The sequence below is a fragment of the Passer domesticus genome, chromosome 1, assembly GCF_036417665.1.
Source record: "Passer domesticus isolate bPasDom1 chromosome 1, bPasDom1.hap1, whole genome shotgun sequence".
In the NCBI taxonomy this organism is placed as follows: Eukaryota; Metazoa; Chordata; class Aves; order Passeriformes; family Passeridae; genus Passer; species Passer domesticus.
In genome coordinates this window covers 108,240,286-108,261,561 of record NC_087474.1, presented here as the reverse complement: position 1 = coordinate 108,261,561, position 21,276 = coordinate 108,240,286, and the positions used below count along the sequence as shown (strand labels likewise).

Genomic DNA, 21,276 nt, shown 5'->3' with positions numbered 1-21,276 from the left:
GTTAGGGCTACAGGGAAAAAATGGATGGAGCAGCAGTGTTAGAAAACACCTCTCAACCATCACTGAGACCCCAGCTCTGTCCTGATTCTGTTCAGAAACATCCATACCTCCAACTGCCTGGGCTCAGTAACATCACAGTAGAGTGGGACTCGGCTAGCCGTGTATGAGCTAGCACTGCATGGCTGCTGGTTTTGCTCCTGGCTTCCATCCTGAAATGACAGTGTAATTTAAACTGCCTAAAAATACAAAGTTAGCCGGCCCTTACACAGGGTACAAGAGGTTGGTGGTACTCATGATAAATGGTCAAGCTGCCTTCCTGTCACATGTAGTGTCTCAAAAGTGGCTTGAGATTGTAGATACCATTAATTCTGCTGAAAACGAGAATACTGTCCTTGCCTTGGGTGGGATTGGTCTCATTTTATGTAAAATAGATGCAGATTTAAGGTTTGTATCGAGTTGCTAGGGTGCTGTCCATCAAGCAATGTTTGGAAATCATTTTTTAGAAGCGATGCCAGTTTTGACATGCTGTTTTAATATTTTTCTGGCTGCAATAGGGCAAGACATAGAAATCTTATGTTGTCATCACACAGAGCTGCAAAACGTTCTTTTTATCTTTTTTTTTTTTTGCTTTCTCTCTCTTGCACTCTGTCATATGGAAACCAGATCAAGATTATAAAACTATTGCCCACAAACTGTGATCTTTCTTCTCTTTTGTGGTGAGAACTGACAAGTCAGTGATGGCTTGGTGCTGTTGGTACTAGCTGTTCATGCTGCGCTCATTTGTATGTATCGGGAAGTGCCGAACTTGGCGTTCTTCTCAGTTGGCACACAGGCTGGTGAAACGTCAGATTTTTAATTGTGATAAAGTTCACGAAAGAAAAAAATTATGGCAGATGTTTCCTTTTGTCAGAGTGAACTGAATCATTAAAATGTGATATGATGTACTATGAACGAGTCAATGTAAACACCATCCCTGTGAACATGTCAGAAGACTGAAGAACTTAGACCATTCATGGTAATGTTAAAAACCATGTGGTCTGAATGCTGTATTACCAAGCTTTTCTCTTTAAATGCAGAGCATGAATCTTATGAATTTTTATTGCCTTTCTACAAAATGAAAAGATAACATATTCTGCTGTGGTAAAAATATCCTCGTAGCTTCTGCAGTGTGGTTGTCGTTTCGCTGGTGGTTTACTCAGAGGTCTGCTTTTCACAAGTAACAGTGAGGTATCCCATTCCCATTGAGTGCTGAGCTTGCTCGCTTAATTTCCTCTTTTCTAGAAGATGTATTTTTGGGAAGTCTTACTCCTTTTCCAGTCTGAAGGAAGTGACAGAAACGCTGCTGCTTGCTGAGGAATGCCTGTGATGATGCGTTAAAACTGGCTCCTGATAAGTGGTTATGGAAAAACTGCAGGAAGAAGTATCTGACAACTGACATTCTCTGTGGACTTCTATCTCCTCCTCACATCTCCTGTTTGAGGATTATTGTCCACACACTCACTTAGGCCATTAGTCAGAAAAGAAGTGCATTACAAACTTCCTGATACTTCCCCATGGCCTGAGTACTTTTTATCTGCAGTTATTTTCATTCTTGCTGGCATAAGAAATCTTGACTAGATTCTGATCCTTATTCCCAGTGTTGTCTTTCTCAAGATTTTGCCTTAAATTAAATTATTTTCCTAATGCGCCAGCTGCTGGAATCAAGCATGAATGAATACCTTAATTTTGACATAAAGGTCAAGGACACTCTGGAAAGATAAGATCTAGGTGGATCCCACAGGGATGTTTTATGTCACTCTTCTGATTTCTGATTTGAGGGAGCCTGACTTTACTGTTTTGGAATGCTGTGAATTGGGAATAGATTACTCTGTTATATCATAAAGAGGGTTATAAACTAGAGCAAATCCAAATCATTTTGCCCACCAAAAATCTCAATCCTCACCTCTTTTGCAAAACACATTCACCTCATGTGAATGAGGTGAATGTGTTTTGCAGACATATTTAAATACTTGTACAATGTGATCAATTACATTGATTTATTGGGGAAAATTTGTGTTTCTGTGCATGGATGTATACAAATTGTATGCCAGTCCTGTATTTTATTTTAAGTGGGCTTGCAGAAGCTAGAAGTAATGAACTTAGCAATGTGATAACAGTTGCTTATGGCGGAGCCTCTATAGTTCTTGCACCATGGCAATTCGTGGAAATGCAGTGTGCTTTTCTAAAATGGCATAAGTTTTGACACCTCTCTTGCACCATAGGAGCTTAATCCGTCGTGAAACCTCGTTAGAAGCTGCGCCATTGTATCCTGAGGCAGATGTGAAATCTGTGTGAGTCACCAATCTGCGATCAAGCTGAAGGAAACTGAGTCTGTGGTTCTTAAGAAAGAAGGCGCCCATTTGGGATGCATTTACACAGCTCCTTTTGTATAAATCATTAGTGCTATAAACTATCCATTATTGTTAGGAGAAGAAATTTAACAATGCAAATAAAACAAAATACTGTGGCAGAGCAATTTTATGCTTGATTGTAATGTTTAATGGCATGTTCTCATAAAGAGATTTTTCCCATCCTTCAGACCTATCGTGTCTGTGACTCACTTGATTTCCGATGGTTTGAACATCCCTCATTTTATTCCTAGAGTTGTTTTCTCTAGAGCAATTTCTGTAAACGTGCTGCAGCATGGGGTTATCCAGGGTTAATTTCCCTTATGATTACACATCCAGACAGCATGTATGTAAATGCTGCAAGACAAATGATAAGAAAACTGCGGGATGAAAGAAAACAAATTCCTTTGTTTTGCATGTAGATTCATTTACCAGTATTGAAGTCTTTCCTTTGCTCACTTTTAAATGTTAACACTAGCTTATATTGGCATTGTAGTTCTTTAAAAGCATTATTTTTATGTCAGCTCTGACCTCAAATTCTGCATTCTGTTGATTCCCTTTGTTCCCCATACATCTTCAGATACTTTTTCCAGGTTCTCTCTTTGTCCTTTACGTTCAGGTACAAGACAGCACCATCAGTGAGGCAGAGCTTTGTATCTCTAAACTAGCTGATTATATTAATGTCAGAAATAAAATACAGCTCTTCACATTCTACTTGTATTTTTAGTACTGTATTGTAATCCCAGTTCTGCTTTCCCTTCTTATCTCTGTTCTGTCTTGCCCTTAGATTATTTTTTTTTAGACCAGGGTTGCTGGGTTTCCTTGTGATCTTTCTGCACTGTCCAGCTTTGAAGTCTTTGCACACTCCTTAGTCAGAAAGTACTAAAATATTTGATAGTCTCTTAACCTGCAGTTGAGTGCCCGTTGTTTTCTTTTCCTGGCTGCCAGGGAGTTTGCTGGCAATTGAGATTTATGGAGCGAATAATCCACCTGGCAGGAGACTCTCTGTAACTGAAGTATGTTCTTTAGTGGAAGAATGAACGTTCTTTGTGTGTCTAAAATACCACTAATAGCTTATTTAGCAACCTATACTTCTACAACAGGGCTTTCAGTTTTTTGTTGGGGGTGGATTTTTGCATATGCTTAATTCTAGCATCCATGCTAATTCTATCCCTCATTTAACTTTCATCCATTTGTATGGCAGGATAATGCATGATGTGATCTCTCAGCTTTTTAATGTGGTCCTTAGTGCATTTCTTCTAGCTCCAGCTTGAACAGAAAAAAAAATATTAATAATGAGGGATGATTCTTTCCTGTACTTGCTGGGAATTGCCTGGAAACCACAGGGAGCTTAGGCAGGGTAGTCATGCTGCAACCAGAGACTCCACAGAATCCAGTTCCAGGTACTAACTGCAAGTACTGCTGGGAGAGCTCTGAATAATAACAGAATTTAAAAAACCCAAACAAACAACATTGTGATCCTTTCTTGCCTTTTCTCTTACTTAAATAGCTAATTTTTACACTTAGTTGATTTGAGCTCAAAATGTGACAAAAGCTGTGGAATGTGATCAAAACTAAGGGTGGAAGGAGGTGCAGTATTTTCAGCACAGCTGATTTTGTTCACTAATTTTGGACAGACTAAATGGAGGATTGAAGTAGCCAATGACTAAAACACATGGAAGCCACTGTATCACAATACTCGCCCTAATGGTGGGAAGTTTTGGTTCTCAGACACCCGGTGACTTTGTCCCCTTGGAGATGTTTTTCTGGTCTGAATAGTCCGGGTTGATTATCTTCCTCGTATTTACAGCTGCCTTTCCCTGTCCAGAGCTTCTCATTCCTCAAGCATCAGCACCAGGAAATTCTGTACCTGTTTTTTAGCAGTGGCAGGGGAGCATCCAAGTTACCAGCAGTGTGATCTCCAGGGTAAGCAGGGCCAGGGCATTATGCTCACTGTACCATTTAACCCTGCTGGAACAGACGACTGTAAATTGCCTATCTCGAGCCAACATTGAGGACTAATAGAACTGCAGTGGGGATAATTCATAAGTAGATTTTCTCACTCGCCAGTGTAAACAGAGCCAGTGCTAGTCAGGTCTGAAACGGTGATTACTTTTAAATCAGCATGTTATAATTCAGTGTCCCTGATTGAACTCTCCTTCCAGCAGAGGAAAACAAACCACTGCATGCGTGGCCAGCACAGGGATCACTCAGGCTGTGCAACTAACTATGCATATGAAGGACTGCTTGAATTTCCTAATCCTTCTTATTACTGCAGAGTAAAGAACAGCTTTAACAGGGAGTTAATTTAGAGGCCTTAAATACTGTCTTCTTCTCTCCACCAACTTCTTTTGGGTTGTGTTGCTAATCTCTCCACAGTGCTCCCATCTGCTTGTTCCTTGCACCTAATCACATTAAACACAACATAATACATCTGGATACATACTGCTAGCAAATCAGTTACTTGAGTTCACTGCCTATGAGAAAAGAACTTTTTCTTTCCCTCAGTCGGTGCTGTTCCTCTGTCTTTTTCTGACAAACTCAGGATTTAATCAGAAAGGTGAAAAATTTCCCCCAGGTGGAGGCAGTTTGAGAGGCGGGGGTATGGGGCATTCAGTGGGTGCATCTGCAGTTGCTTGAAGCCTTGAACTTGCTTGACAGTGCAGGGAGGGGGACGCACCTCTCCACACACCCCCACTGTTGAGGCTCCCCAGGTGAGTGACCCCAAGGGGCTGGCTGCAGGCAGGAGGAAACACCCCCTTCTTGTCCAGTTTCAAGACTGCAGGTTTTCTCTTACTCTTCAAAGTGTCACAACTGGTCAATAACCTGCCCACAGACAGTAATGTCTTTAGAGGATCAGACAAAAAAAAGGGAGAAGTAGCAGAAATGCAAAAGTCATATTGAGAAAGCAGTATCTGTGCAGTTTTGGTCACCAAAGCATGACTGTTTCTATACACTTGAGATTAACATCTTTACTAGCAGTAAAATAAAAAATTCAGGTTTTGTTTTTGTGGGTTCCAGAATGAGTCTTTCATTTTCCCAGTAATGATCTGAGGAGACAGATCAGTGAACATGTCCTTCACAAAATTTCACCTGTTACCAAGTTTAACTAGCCCTTGGTTTTATCATTAATATGCTAGACTTGTAATGGCCTGTGGAGAAGCATTATGACTCTGTGCCAGAACCTGCTTAAGGAGCTTCAACCCTGACGCCAGAGCAGCCGTCCTGCTCAGAGGTCATGGTGGAACCTGCTACTTGGAATTTTAGCTGGAAGCTGCTCCCCCATTCTTGTTGACAATGAAGCTTATATGGGCTCTCTGGCACAGGGCTTGAGTCACATTAAAAAGTTTGTGATAAATTCTTAATAAATAGGTGATGAGCCAAATATTGTTCTGAGGACATTCTTGAGGATGTTTATCGCAGAAGTCTGTAACCATTTTGCAGTCATTGTGCCTGTACTTGTACAATTATAGTTGGTAGGTATTGGGCTAGAGAGGGAGTAAAGTGTGTTAGTTACCAGTCCATGTACTGAATCCCCAGTCTTGCCAAAGCAACTATTTTATGTCATGGGTTAATGCTCTTCAGAAACTGAGGACTCTAAACATCTACAGTTCAATTGTATGAGTAAAGTAAAGGAGAAGCATTAATGCCAATATACTAATTTGGTTTGTTTTCTGCTTTCTTTGTAATCTTTAAACTGCACTGATCTGAAACCAGCTCCACACTTAAAGCACGAGGCTGGGGAATGATGTATGTAGGTCAGTCTTTGGTCAGAAACTTTATCTTACAAAGTCCTTGAAAACAAAGAGTTTGCAACAGGAAGGTAATTGGCCTCAGCAGCAGCTCTGTACACTTTGAGTGGGTATGCCCACACAACAGCCATGTTCAGAAGTCTGGTCTGTTGAATTAATTATTTTCAAAGTAGTTTAAGGACAATCAGATTGTCATTTTGAAGGTGCTCCACATCTGCCGTCTGTACTGAATTACTTATCTCTGCTGGTAACAGTGCTGTACTTGGTTAATACTCCACTTGCACAAAAGCATTCTATTGACACATAATTTAAACTCATTCTGCTCTTCTAGGAACTCTCAAAGGATATTTATTTACAGTCCACGATCACTGTCCCCCAGCTTGACTGTTGTGTTTGGATTGAGGCCTTAGACCTTGCAGTATCAAGCTAAACGTCAACAACAGTTTAATAAATCCAGACAGTGGGGATAGCCTGTAACCAGGAGAGGGGCCCTGCTGCATGCTGTGGATATATATATAGCAGGATATGTCTCCCTAATATTTTTAACCCCCTGGCTCTCTGTAGTGCTAGCTTGATAGGTGACTGCAAGCAGGCACACTCCTCTCAGCCTCTTTCCCCTCCTGGCTTTTGCTCTTTGACTTTGGGTTAGGGCATCTTTTTATTGAGGCTGGTGCATGGGATTTACAAACATGAGAGGCGTGGGCAGCAGAGGGTCTCCCTCCATGGTCAGGGTCCTGGGGGCCTGTGCTGTGTGTGAAGGAGAGCAGTGCTGCTGTGAGCTGAGCTGAGCCAGCCACGGCCAGCTGGGAGAGGGGCATGGAGCCTCCCCAGTGCTGCAGCCCATCTCCTCTGCTTTCAGGAGCTCCAAGGCCCTGCCAAGCGTGGACCAGAGGGTGAACTCACTTTTATTGTTCATGTAAACACACTGGTTTCATTCAGTGCTTTGGGGATGCTGCCATAATCCAGAGAAGTAACTAGGAATGGGAGGAGTCTTGGCCATGATGGTGAAGCTGGTATGGAAGGAATATCCTGGAAACTGAGGAACATGGTGCTGATGGTGCTTCCCAACATGGCAGAGACACTGTGTGACTGTGCTGCTCCTGTGTGGCAGCAGGGACAGCCCTAAATCCCTGCTGCTGGCCTCCATAGTGGTGCTGAGGGCGAGTCCAGGTGGGAGCGGGATGAAGAGCCCGCCTGGCAGCAGGAAGGCACCAGAAGGGCTGGCTCAGTGGCTGGGCTGGGGCAGGCATGGGGGTTCGGGGGGGGCAGAGGGGTTGAGGGTCAGGCACAGGGGTTCAGGGGGGCAGAGGGGTTCACTGGCAGGCACAGGGAGTCAGGGCAAGGCAGGCACTGCTGGAGCTGGGAGTTCTGCCAAAGAAACACACGTGCGGCTGGAGCACGGTGTTCTCCTCCTTTCCCCTCCTTCTTTAGGTTTTATTTTTTTTTTAACTTGAGGTTACAGGCATTGTTCCTTCTGATGGTTATGGTTTTACGGTATAGCTCCAGGATGCGACTCCCTGATATTTTAGGCACACGCGCACACACACGACTGCCCGTGAAACTTGGGGTGAGGAACCTGCGGCCGCGCAGCCGGGAGGGTCTCGGGATCACTCTGGTGTGACGCTGGGGGCGAGCCGTGGCTGCCGGCGCCCTTTGGAGCGCCCAGGCCGGGAGCGCCTCGGGCCCCGCGCGGTCCCGTCCGGGCGGGCGGGGCGGGGCGGGGCGCGGGCACGTGCGCGGGGGCGGCGCGGGCGCGGCGCAGGCGCGGGCGGGCCGGGGCAGGCGGCGGAGCCGGGGCGCCCCGAGCGCGCCGCGCCGGGCCGGGCTTAAAGAGCGGCGGCGGCGCGGCTCAGGTACGGACCTTCCTGCTTCCCTCCTTCCCTCCCTGTTTGCGCTCCGCGCCTCCCCGCGGGGCTCGCCCACCAGCGGGGCAGCGCCTTTCCGTTCTTTTTGTTCTCGCCGGTCGACTGGTTTTTTAATTTTTTTTTTCTTTTTGTTGCTGTTGTGGTTTGGGATTTTTGATTTTTTTTTTTTTTTTAAAACTCGTCTGGCCCCGGGCGCGGAGCCCGGCGGGACCCTGGTGTCCGTGCGTGCGCGCACACGCGCGGCCGGGGCACGGCGGGGCGGGAGCGGCCGGTGCCGGCCGTGCCCGCCCGCTCCGGCTGCGGGGCGGCAGCCGCGCTCCCAGCGCCGCGAGAGGCGCGGCCCGGAGGCTCCCTGGCAGCCTCCCTGACCGCGTCCCCTCGCTGGATGGAGCCCGGGGCTGCCGGGGATGCGGTGCCCGCCGCGGGGGCTGGCGGAGCGGCTTGAGCCCCCCGCCCGGCGGAGGCGAGCATGTCCAGTGAGCGGCTTAACAGGACAGCGGTGAAGGATGCGCGGTTAAAAGACCTGTTGTTGGAAAGAGGTACCGGCGCGTCCGCTGGGGCAGGGACCGCGGGATGCGGCCCGGGGCACCGCAGAGCCCGGAGCGCCGGCCGGCGGAGCTGCGGGGGGAGGATCGGGGTGACGGTCTGGTGTGATTGCTGACAGGGTTGTAAATTATGTCTCTCTTTTTCGGGCTCTTCCGAGAAGGTAATTTGATTCAACGTGTTGCCTTTGCCGTCTTGGGCGTTTACCCTGAAAGGTTGTGTTTGGTTTTAGGGTCTTTTTCCCCTGGAGAATTTTTATTAGGAATGTTTTTTCTTGCGCGTAAAGAAGCTGGTATATGTGAGTGCGATAGGCTCAGGGTGGTAAAACCAAAGCAATTCTCTTCCTGAAGCTTTGCCCGGTTTCTTTCCCAGTCGGTGTGTAGGAAGAGGGGAGGAGGAGATGCCTGTCTGGAAGGCGGTGGCCCTTCACGCCTGGCAGGTGTTGGGCAGGGGACGTGCTGGGGGCCGGGGTGACCCAGTGCCTGTCAGCAGCCGCTAGGAACTATTTAAATGGCCTTCATCAGTGCCAGCAAACACAGACTGCTGCTGCTGCAGTCTGCCTTTGCTTTTTACTGCTAATAACCTAATGAGCAGCAGGAATGTCACTCAGGAGGAGGAAGCAATTAAAAATTGTCTTTCTTTTCCTCGTGCTTTCCTTTAAGGAAATCCTCTGGAACATCAGTAAGGTGTTCTGTTGCAGTTTGGTGTTTACAGCGTAAACTCGATGTGGGAAATCCCATGTGCTCACAGCTGTGTGCTGTGGTTTTTATTTTCTTTATTGTATGGCCATATTTTAATCAAACATTTTCAAATGATTCCCTCCCACAGGAAGTGCTCACAGACCAAATCACTCCTCTCTAAGGGAGAGGTAGTGTCCCTCGCCACTAAAATGCAGGGGTCTTGATAAATTTAGAAGACTCTGTCCTTGGCAAATAGAGAAGTAACATGTCATTCTAGTGATCTGTGCATTCTAGGAAAGCCTAAATAAACATTGGTTGTTTTGCATGTTGCCCTTTAGCAACAATCTCTCAATTTCCAGTCCAAAGTGTGACATGGACCCAAAAAAAGTTTGGATGAAGAAACCCATTAGTCTTTCAGTAGCCGCAGAATGTGAATTGCAGAAGTTGTCAACTGTATAAAGTCTGTGTTCAGTATTTCTGAGCCAAGAAAAACCCAGACTTTTAACTTAACTGTGGTTTGGGTGGGTTTATTTTTTAATTAATTCCGTTCTTCCGGCATTGTAATCTTTTGGTGCTGACATTGTTAGCTTCCAGTGATGCAAGAGGGGAAAAAGAAAGATCATTGCCCTGTGTGTGGGGTTGATAGCAAAAGCAGAGCACAAAGCACTGACTAACCAAACTCTTTGAAAATGTTGGTGGTCTTAATGATGAGTGGAAAGTACTTAACAGCAAAGAGTGATAAAGTGATAGACGTATTTTTGCCCTTTACCCTTTCCTTAGTCTTAAGTAGGCTTAGTCCCTCCTCAGGAGATGATTGCAGACCCCCTGCACTTTGGTGCTGTGGCTGTGCCTGCCAGTAGCTTGTGACAGACAGCTGGACCTTGGCACCAGCCCCAGCTGGACACTCGCACACTTGCAGCTCCTGTAGCCTGATGTTTTGTTTGCAAGAGATGGTAGATTAATGAAACAGCCTTGGGTTTCCTTTAGATCCACTGCAGGTTCATCTGGATTTTATGTTTGAGTGGTGTTTTTCTAGCTCAGCTTCACAGTTGTGTTGTGTCTGCACAAGTTGTTGTGGTGTCACACAGAAAGCTGAGCATGGATACAAATTAGAGATGGGGGGGAAGGGGCTTGTTTTCTGATATTTGTTCTGTCCTTTCATTTTCATATGGCATCTCTCTTTCCTTGTTAACTTTTTAAAACATAAATTTAGTATCAGTTCCCCAAAGTTGGTTTTGTGTCCAAAAAGTAGTGCCCTTTTTGGAAAGTACTGAAACTGAGCAACTTGAGCTGCTTCTTTGCTTTTTCTACCAGCCTAGCAACCAAAGACCTCCTCCCATTAACTGGAGTTGTCTTTCAAGATGAGAGCATCCCCTGTGAGCAATGCAGTTTCCATAGAAATATCATCAACTAGGTAACTGCAAAGGGCAATTTTCCCCCTTATATTGCTCATCCTTGCTGCTCCAGTATAGCCAAAAGGGTGCAAGAGTGACTCATTTCTAAATATACTTAATATTTGTGGTATAGGCAGGGCTTCAGATAAGATGATGGGTTCTGACGGAGTTTATTGTAATTGTATCTCTTGCAACTTGTATCTCTTGCAACAACCAGGGCCCTGGTTTCATTTTTAACCGTGATGGAACATCTCTTGTTTTAGAGTACCAGAGCTCTTTTTAGATTTTTACCTGACTGGGAAAGGCCTAGAAAAGTTAGTGTTACACTAGTTGGAGAGAAGGTGGTAATTGAAAAAGACACTGCATGTAGATTCAATAGGCTTAAGGTTTTCCACTCTAGTTAAACAGCTTTCATGCTCGTTACTTGATAAAAAAATTAAGGGTAGTGTACTAAATAATCAGTGTCCTGATTCTTCTCCGGTTTTGACGCTCATGGAGCCCTCTGGACTCTACTGGTGTTACAGGTGGCTGTTAAAACAGAATGGGGTTTGTGTGTATGAGGTTTCTTTGGTTTTTTGTTCAGTGAAATTGTTTTGTCCAAAAGGTTCATCTGTGGTGTTTATGTTGAAGAGTTTGTTTCCTATGGAGGCTGCAGAGAAGGATCAGCTTCTTAGTTTTGACCTACAGCCTCTGATGCTGATAAATTTTCATTTGCAAAAATGAAATAATTTTCATACTTTTTAGAACAGTTTTCATCACAAAACTTTGCAGAATGGACACCAAGAGTATCTCTAGCCAGATCAGTCTCAGAGAAATATTGAGGGTCTTTTCAGGTTGTTGCTTTGATGGTTAACCTTCTAGGTGTTGATGACACATTTTCCTCTTTTTTCCTTTGTTTTAGCTGAACTGGAGTTTGTTCAGATCATCATTATAATCGTGGTTATAACTGTTATGGTGGTAGTGATCATCTGCTTGTTGAACCATTACAAACTCTCGACACGCTCCTTTATCAACCGACAGAGCCAAAGCAGAAGACAGGAGGAAACTCTGCAGACGGTGAGTGTGAGCCCCTTGCACCAAACTCCTTTTCCTTGGGCTGTATGGGCCTGCAGCAAATCCTCCCAAAGAGCTCTGGTACAGGAAACTGCTGGAAGAACTTCTGATACCACTTTTTATACTCCCTATAGTTAGATCTTTTACCAAAGTTGTATTTGTCCTTAGAAAACAAATTTGGAACACAAATGTAAGGTACACGGTCTTCAATTATTTTTAGACCCTGCTATGTTTCATGTAGCCTATATTCATTTTGCATTTGGAGGCTTAGGTGGGACATTGTGTTTGCTGCTGTAATTTGAGAGGGGAGTGTGGAGGGGGAATGAATGGAGTTAGCTGGGCTGCAAAGATTTGAAATGCACGTTGTTATGACTTTCTATATATTGTCTGATATCCTGGGGTTTATCACTGTTTCTGTTTTGTGACGCTGCCATGGCTCTTCTCTGGATCAAAACCACTGTCCCAGTAAGGGTCCAGGAAAATGCAATGTTTGTTTCATTAAAACAGCAAGAAGATACTAGAAAAAGGATCCAAGGACCTGGCTTGCTTAAGATGTGTTGTTACCGAGTCAAAGGCTTGAGATGGAATCTCAGTCAGTACTTGTTAAGAGTGTGTTTAATCACCCCATCAGTAAATGAGCACCTCATTTGCCTTGTGAGCCAGGAGTTTGCTGAGTGGGATGCTGTGCTCCCTTGTGAAGGCTAAGCACAAGCCACACAGTGTCCCACGGTATTGCAGAGAGGTTCTTCCTTCTGATGTGCTTTTCCCAGAGTGGTGCCCTTGGTCTCTTTGCTGACAGCAATGGCTAAAGGGCCATTTATGAAGTCACCTTCTGATGCACTGAAATCCTGGTAACAGTGCTGAGTTCACAGCTTCCTTTTGCTGTCAAAAAAAGTTGGATTGTAAATGAGAGATGTGATCATAATGGTTTACACCGGTTCTAACACCACAGTCTTGCCTTTTTATCCATTCCAGTCTTATGTTTCTTCCCTCTTTGTGCTCCTTAGGGAGCTGCCAAGATAATGGTGAGAGGCCTCAGAGAACTGCTCTGGCTGAACACTAATTGCTGGCTTTTTGCTTTTGCTTTTTTTGTTATGGTTAGATTTCAGCAGGGCAGGCAGAGATGCCACAGGGCTGCTGTGGAGCTGCCTCCCTGGCAATTGGCAGCTCCTTCCTGAAAGTCGGCTGTACAATGTGACAATGCAGGGCTCCCAAAGCTCTCTCTTTGTACATCACCTGTGCCATTTTGCTGGGGTGAATTGCTCTTTCCTTGGAGGCTGCAGGGGGAGGAAAGGAGCTGCCTCCTTAAGGAGAGGCTGCCTCATTGCCTGGCACTTTGCTAGTGTACAAATGCTTAGCTCTAATTTGGTTACAGATGAAACTGGAACTTGTCAAACCTTAACCTCGTGGACCTGAGGACTGGAAAAATTGACTAGATTAATTTGAATGTTGCTTTGAAATGGACATGTAATTCAAGAACCACCATTCTGTCTGAAAAATGTTAGCTATAATTGCTACAGATGCCTAAAATGAAATAGTTCGAGATAAATGAAATGCATTTTCATCTTCACAAATCTTTTTAAACTGTAGTAAGCTGTCAAATGCATGAAATAACCCATTATTTCCTTTGTATGGTTCATTACTATTGTCTGTTATCAGAGCCAGTGATTTTTTTAAATTTTTTTTTCTCTTGAGCACGAGAGAGAAAACTTCACCTTCTTGTGAAGAACAACATGCAGTTTGGCAGCAGGGACTTGGGAGCTGCTTTAGTACCCAGAACTGATCTTAAATAATTTTTAAAACACTGACTCAGTTTCAGTTTGATGTCACCATTATAAGTAATGATAATCACAGCCAAGTGAGCACTTCATGGGAATTGATGAGGGGATGGCAAGAATCAGTTACTAATTCCTCTGAAAGCCTTTGGTATAGATTTGTCATCACTATTGCTCATCTGAATTTCTGATAAGCTGCAGCTCTTCTTAGAAGAAGGTCATACTTGTGGGGAATGGGGATTTACAGGTCTCTGAGTTCAGATGTCAAAAACTTTGAATTTTCTTTTGTGTCAGGGGTTAGAAGGAAATTCTGATAGAAACTGGCTGTGCAGTGCAAACCTTAAAAGCAATGTGCAGAGAATGAGGGTCAGAAAACTGAAGTGCTCTGTGGTGAGAAACTGAAAATGACCAGTCTGTTCTCACTGTCTACAGTGGAGTGGCTTGCACAAGATAATAGATAGTGTGAGTGGTGAGATGCAGGTTATACACTTCTAAAATTAATTTTTTGTACCAGGCACACTTTGTTCTGTGTGCACATGCTATCCAAGTATATTTTCTTGCATGGGAATATTTTTTTAATGGTATATAGACTCTGAAAACAGATATAAATATTTGTTAACCACTAATGTCTGAAGAAAATATTATTGTGACAAGTCTTTTTTTGATAGAGAAATAGTGAATGGAAATAGAGGAAATTCAGACATGTTTCTTGAAAGAAAATGGTAAAGTGAATTATTTGACTGTTGGCTAGTTCTGTAGTGAACTCTGAAGTGAACATCCTCTCATGTAACTGAGGTAGCAGAGGTGTATCAAAATGTAGAATACAGCCTTTCCTGTTCAGATAGGGCTTTTTTTTTTGGTCCTTTTTTACCTTCCCTTTTCTTTAAATCTGTCCTGTTTCTAGATAATCATGCCTTCCACCAGCTAAGTGGTGGCTGAACTGCACAGGTTTCTGGCCTCGTAAAGACCATCTATTGAACAAATGATGTCTCTTATTCTGGTTCCCCTACAGAGTGTAATAGGAGTGATCAGCTAAATTACCTACTGCCTTTATTACCAGCCTCACACCTGTAAAACTCATGGGTTAGGCATCAGAAGTAAGGAAATGAAAGATATTAGTGAATTGCTTTTTCTTGTTGAACTTCTTCATGGTTATACCAAAAAATAAAAACAACCAAACAAAAAACCCCCAAGCCAAACCAAAAACCCCCAAACCAACAAAAAAACAAACAAAAAACCAAGCAAACAAAAAAAACCACCCCAAAGAAACACCCTCAAATAAAACTTAAATAAAAGAGGATGATAATGAGAATTTCAACTTCCAGGCCAAGTCAGAAATTAGAATATTAAAAAGATGAAATCACTACAATCACAAGTGTTAACATTTGAAGTAATGTTTGAAGGGCAGAAAAACGACCACTCAGAATAAAAGGCTGCTCTTTGGCAAGTGCACGCTAAATGTTGTTGTTTCGTACCTGTTCTGTAAATATAGTTTTCTGTTCATCTTTATATTTTTTCTTTATTTTTCTTTTCATTCCTCTGGAGTGTCATCTTCCAGTCTTTCTCCTGGTCTTTGGTATTTTATTACCTTGGTTATTGGGCCAAGGCCTTAAGCAGATCGCAGCCAAGGGCAGGACAAACGCTGAGTGCTCAGGAGCAGTGGGTGCCTCTGCTGCAGTGTTGAAGATGCTGCCTGCCCTCTGCTAGTGAGGCCATTAAGCATTCCAGCCCTGTTTTTACATTAGCAGAAATAAGAATTTTGGGGTCCTAATTATGAGAGGTGAAAGGATGCTGAGCAATAACTATGTTGGCATGGACAGTAGCCTGGAGTGAGCCTGCAAGGTGCTGAACGGTGTTTGTATCACAATGGATAAAATACTGAACGTTTCCTGCTTCTGGCTGATCCATCAGCAGTGTTGGGCTTCACAGCTGGGAGCAAGCCAAGGGTTGCAGAGCACCTGAGAGGGATTCAAAAGCCATAGGGTGTGGAGTATACCAGGAGCTTACCCAGGGGCTGCTTCACTTGGAAACAGCAGAACCTCTGGTGTGGGAGCTACTGATGCTCCTGGCAGTGCTGGGGGATTTTGGGGCAGAGCCACGTGGCAGCCCTGGAAGGGCACATGTGTGCACAGGGTGTGTGTCTGATAAGGGGAGATCTGTGTTGCAGCATTGCTGGCTGTGCCTTTGTTGACCTCGTATGGGGAGGGGGACACTATTGCTGGTAACCAAAAGTGTCCTGCTGGAATGTAGGTAGCTGCAGCTGAGCTGCTGCTGTGGCACTCTGCTGTTTGCTGGGACCAAACAAATACAAATCTTGCTTCCCGATGATTAACTCTTAATGTCATCACCAGTGGTTTCCCTGGGGACATTGAGGGGAAAGAGATTAGCTGACTTACAGAGAGGTACTTAATGAGCTTCTGATGTTCCTAATTTCATTCCTTTTCCCTATCATGGTGTCTTTGCATTGTTTTCTTTTGTAAGGTGGATGTTGAATGAGTGCTGAACACTTGTACTGCCCCAGGCCTGCTCCTGGCAGCATATCCTTGCATCCATCACACAAGATGCTCACCCTGACCACCCCCTGCCCCCAGCACCGAGGGTAGCATTGCTGCTCAGGCTGGTCAGCTTGCATTAGAACCTGCGTTGGGAATGCCAGTCTTGGATGCCGAGTTCCAGGAGCACAGCTGTCAAAAAGTGCTCCCCTCTGCCCTGTACTAGGTATTTCAGAATGAAAGGGGAATGTCAGGAGGGTGACAGAAAATACTCAATAATATTGACAGCTCAGGGATTTGTCATTATTTCAAATGTTAGTCTTTCCTGCTGGTCTTTAAATTATTTCCTGCTGGCATTGGCATTATTCTGTCTGTTCCCTGCTGCTGTCCCAAGGCCACTCATTCTCATTTTCTTATTGACATGTGCAAGAGAAAGAAAATCCCACTGGGAACAGGAACCCAGTCTACAGCCAGGAGAGAGAGTGAGTGCTGTAGACCACCCTGCTTTGCCAAATCTTTTTGTTTGTACCAGTCATCATTTGGCAAGGGCTGGATGTGCACTGTATTCTCCTGCTGTCTCCTTAAGGGACATGGGCTTGCCTCTCCTCAGGGAGTGCTGCCAAGAGGGACAGTGAGCTCAGCTGCTTCTCTTTGAAGTCTCCCACAGTAAAGTCATCATATGTTTAATAAGGGCAGGATTGTCCAGGAAATCTGCAGGTAAGGCTAGAAACAAGGAGCGCTGGCTTTGGGTGGCACCTGACTCAGTGTGTCACCTTGGGCAACTTGCTTCATCTCCAAACAAAGGAGGAAGGATAATGGTACTTGCTCCCTTCAGTTGAGTGAAATGAAGATTACCTAAAGTGATGAAGTGCTGTGAAGTTGGGGAAATAAAAGTTTTAAAGCATTAAGTAACAGGAATAATTGCAGTAAGTGTAGGGAGGCAGATTACATGTGAGAGATTTGGCACTCTCCGTAATTCTCTAATCTTCTCCTTGGTACTGTGCACTGCTCTGTTAGACAGCATCACCTCTCCTGCCCTTGAGGAATCACTTTTAAAGGAATGATAAATCCTGCTGGAATACTCATGATTGAGTTGGGGACAACACAATAGTTTGTTTTGCTTGTGTTTGTTGCTGTCTTCAAAGCTGTGGTGGTCTGTATCACCCAGGAAGATACCGGGAGGAATGAGTCCCTGTGCCTTCCTGGAGTGTTTCCAGCAAGCCACTGCTTTAATGTGGTGTAATGTACCACCTAGGGCCGACATCAGAAACTACACTGCTATCTGGAACATTTCACTTGCAAAAGAAATGTGTGTATTTGTGTGTGTGTGTGTATGCTGTTGTATAAAAATAAAATAAAAATCTGTGTTAAGGAGAAAAGAGGGACCTTCTTAATAATTGTAATGCATTTTAGAAAGTGAAAAACTGACTTCTGTTTCTCAGAAAACATGATTTCAGGCAAAGCTCTATTTTGCAGAAACTTAATAGTGGAGAAAGCCTGTAAATCTCCTTAACAGTCAGCAAAAAAAAAGAGAAAAATTTGGATTATATGGGATTGTCATGGTTTAACCCCAGCTGGCAACTAAGCACCACACAGCCACTTGCTCCCAGCAGGCTGGAGTAGAGAACTGGGAGAGTAGAAGTGAGAACTCATGGGCTGAGATAAGACAGTTTCATAGGGAGAGCAAAACAAGGAATTCATTCACCACTGCCCAGGGCCAGGCACGTGTCCATCCTTTTCCAGGGCATCGGTGCTCCATGGTGTGTAACAGTGACTTGTGAAGACAAATGCTCTTGCTCCCAAAGTCCCCCTTTGCTTCTTTTTCTCCTGGCTCTATGTACTGATCATGATGCCATATGGTCTGGAATGTCCCTTTGGTCAGTGGGGTCAGCTGTCTGGGCTGTGTCCCCTCCCAGCTCCTTGTGCACCCCCAGCCTCCTTGCTGCTGAGGTGAGGAGCAGAAAAGCCCTGACTCTGTGTAAAGACAATTCAACAATAACGAAAATATCCCTGGGTTATCAATACTGTTTTCCTCACAAATCCAAGATATGGCCCCATACTTGCTACTGTGAAAGAAATTAACTCTATCCCAGCTTTAACAAGCACAGGGATCCTTTTGCTTTATTACAGCTTGAGGCAAATTTTTTGCTGAGTGTAAATCTTTACCTATAATTTCTTCCGAGTTAAAAATCATTCTTCTGGTAAATGTCTTTCCTGCTGGCTGTCAGTGGGCTGATGCTCAGCTGTGGCAGTTGGACGACGGTGTGTGCTCCAGTGTTTAAAAGTGTCCTCCAAAAGTCATCTTCTTACACTGTTTAATTCTGGAGGCTCTAAAGCTTTGTAAAATATGAAATAGCAAATTATCCTAGGCTTATGGAGTCTCCTAAGCTCTAAATATTGAGTTTAATAATCATCACCATGAGATAATTAAGTAATCACTCAGCTGGATTTATTAAATGATGCTGCTATTTCAAAACCTAATCACAAAGTTAATTTCTGTAAATTATGGTGAAACCCAAGAATGGCAATGGTCAGCAAAGACATAGGTGGTTCCCTAAGATTTTTCATGCTTGGTGTTACTGGTAGGTGCTAGGATTTTCATTGCAAAGCCCAACAATATTAAAAATGTATACAGTATAGGGAATGAATGCATAAGCTTTCTTTCCTTGTCACTTTCAAGTATTGAAGCTCATGCCTGAAGTCTCTTGAACAAGGAGCACATTGAGGTGGCCTAGCTATTGACAGTCTATAAGAAGCAGGTAAATGAGGTACTGCCCTCATCAAAACATGGGTAAATTGCATTTGCTCAGGTTTAGCCTTGTTTGCACATACCTGATAACTGCTTGTACAAATCCCTAATATAAATATAAATGCTGTCAGTTCTCATCTGATTTTCACTGATATGAGCTCAGGGGAAGCATTTTAGCTTTCAAAGGAAGGTCTGTAAGCACAGGGACAAGCGAAGAGCAAGAACTAACACTTTCCCTCAGTATAAGTCACCCCAGATTTGTCAGGGTGGTCCTAGCACATTATTTCCTAAATCTATGTCTCGGGGTGGAGGGGTGTAGTCATGGGGATATTTTTCTTCTGCAGCACTTTATTCTCATCTGTGCCTCTTTCCATCACCCCAAGATCAGTGGAGGGCACCAACCCTAGGGTTAGGTAGCATCTACCCCATGCAGGGGAAGGGGAGTTTCCCTTAAATAAAGACTCAGGTAGGTAGTAAGTCTCCTGTGGTAGATGCAGTGATTTCAGGAGGGCAGAAATTCTGTGTTGGATCATAGAATCACACCTTGGTGAGGAGAGGATTCTGTGCTGTGTCATTGGACCAGCCATGGTGAGGTTGATCTGCACGTGTGTGAGCCTGGTATTTTCCAAGTGTGGGCAAGCTGAGCACATGTTACCCAGCCATCTGTCTGGGGAGTTCTTCTGGCTCCTGGGATAGAGATCTTGCTGGGGGTTGGCTGCTGCCAAATCATTTATTCAGCCTGCTGCTCTCTCCAGGGGAAACCTTAGGGAAGGGAGGATCTACAGGTGAAGTGTAGGACATACTGTCACAGGAATGACATTGTTACATATCCTTGCATTCTAAGGATCTCACAGCCTCAGAGTTCAATTGCATCCCAAGCTTTTTACCTTCTCAAATAAGGTAAACTTGAATGGGGGGAGCTTTGGGCTCCTTGGGTCTCAATCTTGGTGTAACTACCCCAGTGCCCTGGTTGCACTCAGTAGGATCCCTGTAGCAGCTGCAGTGCTTCAGGCAGGGCCTTTGACTGTTCTGGGATTCAGGCATAAGAAGTAGAAGTAACAGGCAACTCCTCTTTTCTAACAAGTTATTTCTGTTAGGCATGGCTGGTAGCAGATCTGGGAGTCTTGGCTCAGTGAGCACGTCCTGTTCCATCTCCTTGCAAGGAGTTTTTCTCCATATGCTGCACCATTTCTCTCAGCTCATCTTACCCTCTTGCCTTTGGGGAGATGGGCCCTAGAATGGAAGTCATTTGCACGTTCTCATCAGCAGCTCCTTCTCATAAGGGAGTTTAAGTAATATGAATGGTGGAGGTAGATTTTATTTCTTTCTGGGTTGGCTTGTTGGGTTTGCCTTTTTTTCCTCTCTTCTGAGCCTGTAACTCAGGAACAGTTAATTGAGAACTTCAGCTTTGACTAATATGTTTTACAAACAGTTGCGATGGGTTTGGAGCCTGTAGGGTCAACTGCTGATAAGCTGATTGCCTTTAGTTGTGCAAACATACCCTCAGATATTTCAAAATGAGGGCACCTGGGTGCTGAAGGAATGGAAAGGAATGTGTGCAGAAGTATGTGTATACACGTATGTATGTCTGCGTATAGTTCCACAGTTAGAATTTCTTCAACTGAGAGAACCACATCTAGGCACTGAAATAAGATTTGTGTTTCATGTCTTTGCAAAGGGGAATACTTGGGGAAGTTGTAATTAATTGCAATTGTCAGCCTCTCTCTATCTTTGCTCTCTAAAGCTACGGAAGAGAAGTGTACCAGCTTTGCTATTCAGAGCATTTCCCTTAGCAGCTGAATCCTGTGGGAGAGTCCTCTTAGAGCAGCTTTTCTCTGCAGTGGACTTTCCTGACAAGATCACAGACGGCATTTGGTCTCTGAGTGTCATGATGAACATCCAGTTGGGTCTATTTTTACTTCTGAAATATGTTGAAAGATGCTATGGTGAGAAGAAGCAGTACAGTAAGATTTGGAAGCAGTCTATACATGGTAATGCTTTTGGGGACAGTATGTGTTTTCCTTCCAGTTCCTGAAATTTCTTATGTATGTAAAACTTGAATTAGCGTCAAGAAAATAGTCTTGACTATCAATATTTTGATTTTCTCTTTGTGCACCAAAATTGAAGTTCTGTGCTTTATAGCTGCTCTGATATGTCCTTTTCAGCCTCAAAATTTTTCAATAAAATAAATTCACTACAGGAGTTACTGCTACTGCAAACAATTAATTGAGAAGAAAAATAATTATACACCTTAAGCTATTTTCCCTTATTGACATACTGTTCTTCACCCCTTTATTGTGCCCTGATGCTAGTATGATGTCAGAACAGCATTTCAAGGCATGACAGAGAAAGTATTTTTACTTGAGAAGGTGGTTGGAGAAGTGGCTGAAACCTCAGCTGCTTTAACTACTGTTTATGGTGGGAATTGGGCAACTGACAGTTTTGACCAGATTATCCCTGGGTTTAGCGTGTCTGTCACTTCACTGAGATTACAGACGCCAGGTTTTGTTGTGAACTGTTTTGCCTGTGCTGTGTAATCGGGATCCTGGCTGGCAGACCTTTGTCAGACCTGCCACCCTTGCTGGT

The 21,276-nt window shown here is 44.1% G+C and overlaps 1 protein-coding gene across 13 annotated transcripts in view; it reads left to right on the top strand.

Annotated features, from left to right (window-relative positions):
* LDLRAD4 (low density lipoprotein receptor class A domain containing 4) overlaps positions 1 to 21,276 on the top strand; it is a 283,046-nt gene that overhangs the window by 249,407 nt on the left and 12,363 nt on the right. For 7 of the 13 annotated variants that reach the window (XM_064432932.1, XM_064432936.1, XM_064432935.1 and 4 more), the window contains one exon: positions 11,523 to 11,677. In XM_064432932.1, coding sequence (XP_064289002.1) covers positions 11,523 to 11,677 — 155 coding nt within the window. Of the gene's footprint in view, positions 1 to 7,687; positions 7,707 to 7,895; positions 7,993 to 8,033; positions 8,544 to 8,611; positions 8,711 to 10,622; positions 10,642 to 11,522; positions 11,678 to 21,276 lie in introns of those variants that run through there. The other 6 variants (XM_064433002.1, XM_064432988.1, XM_064432979.1 and 3 more) reach the window with 6 other exon arrangements.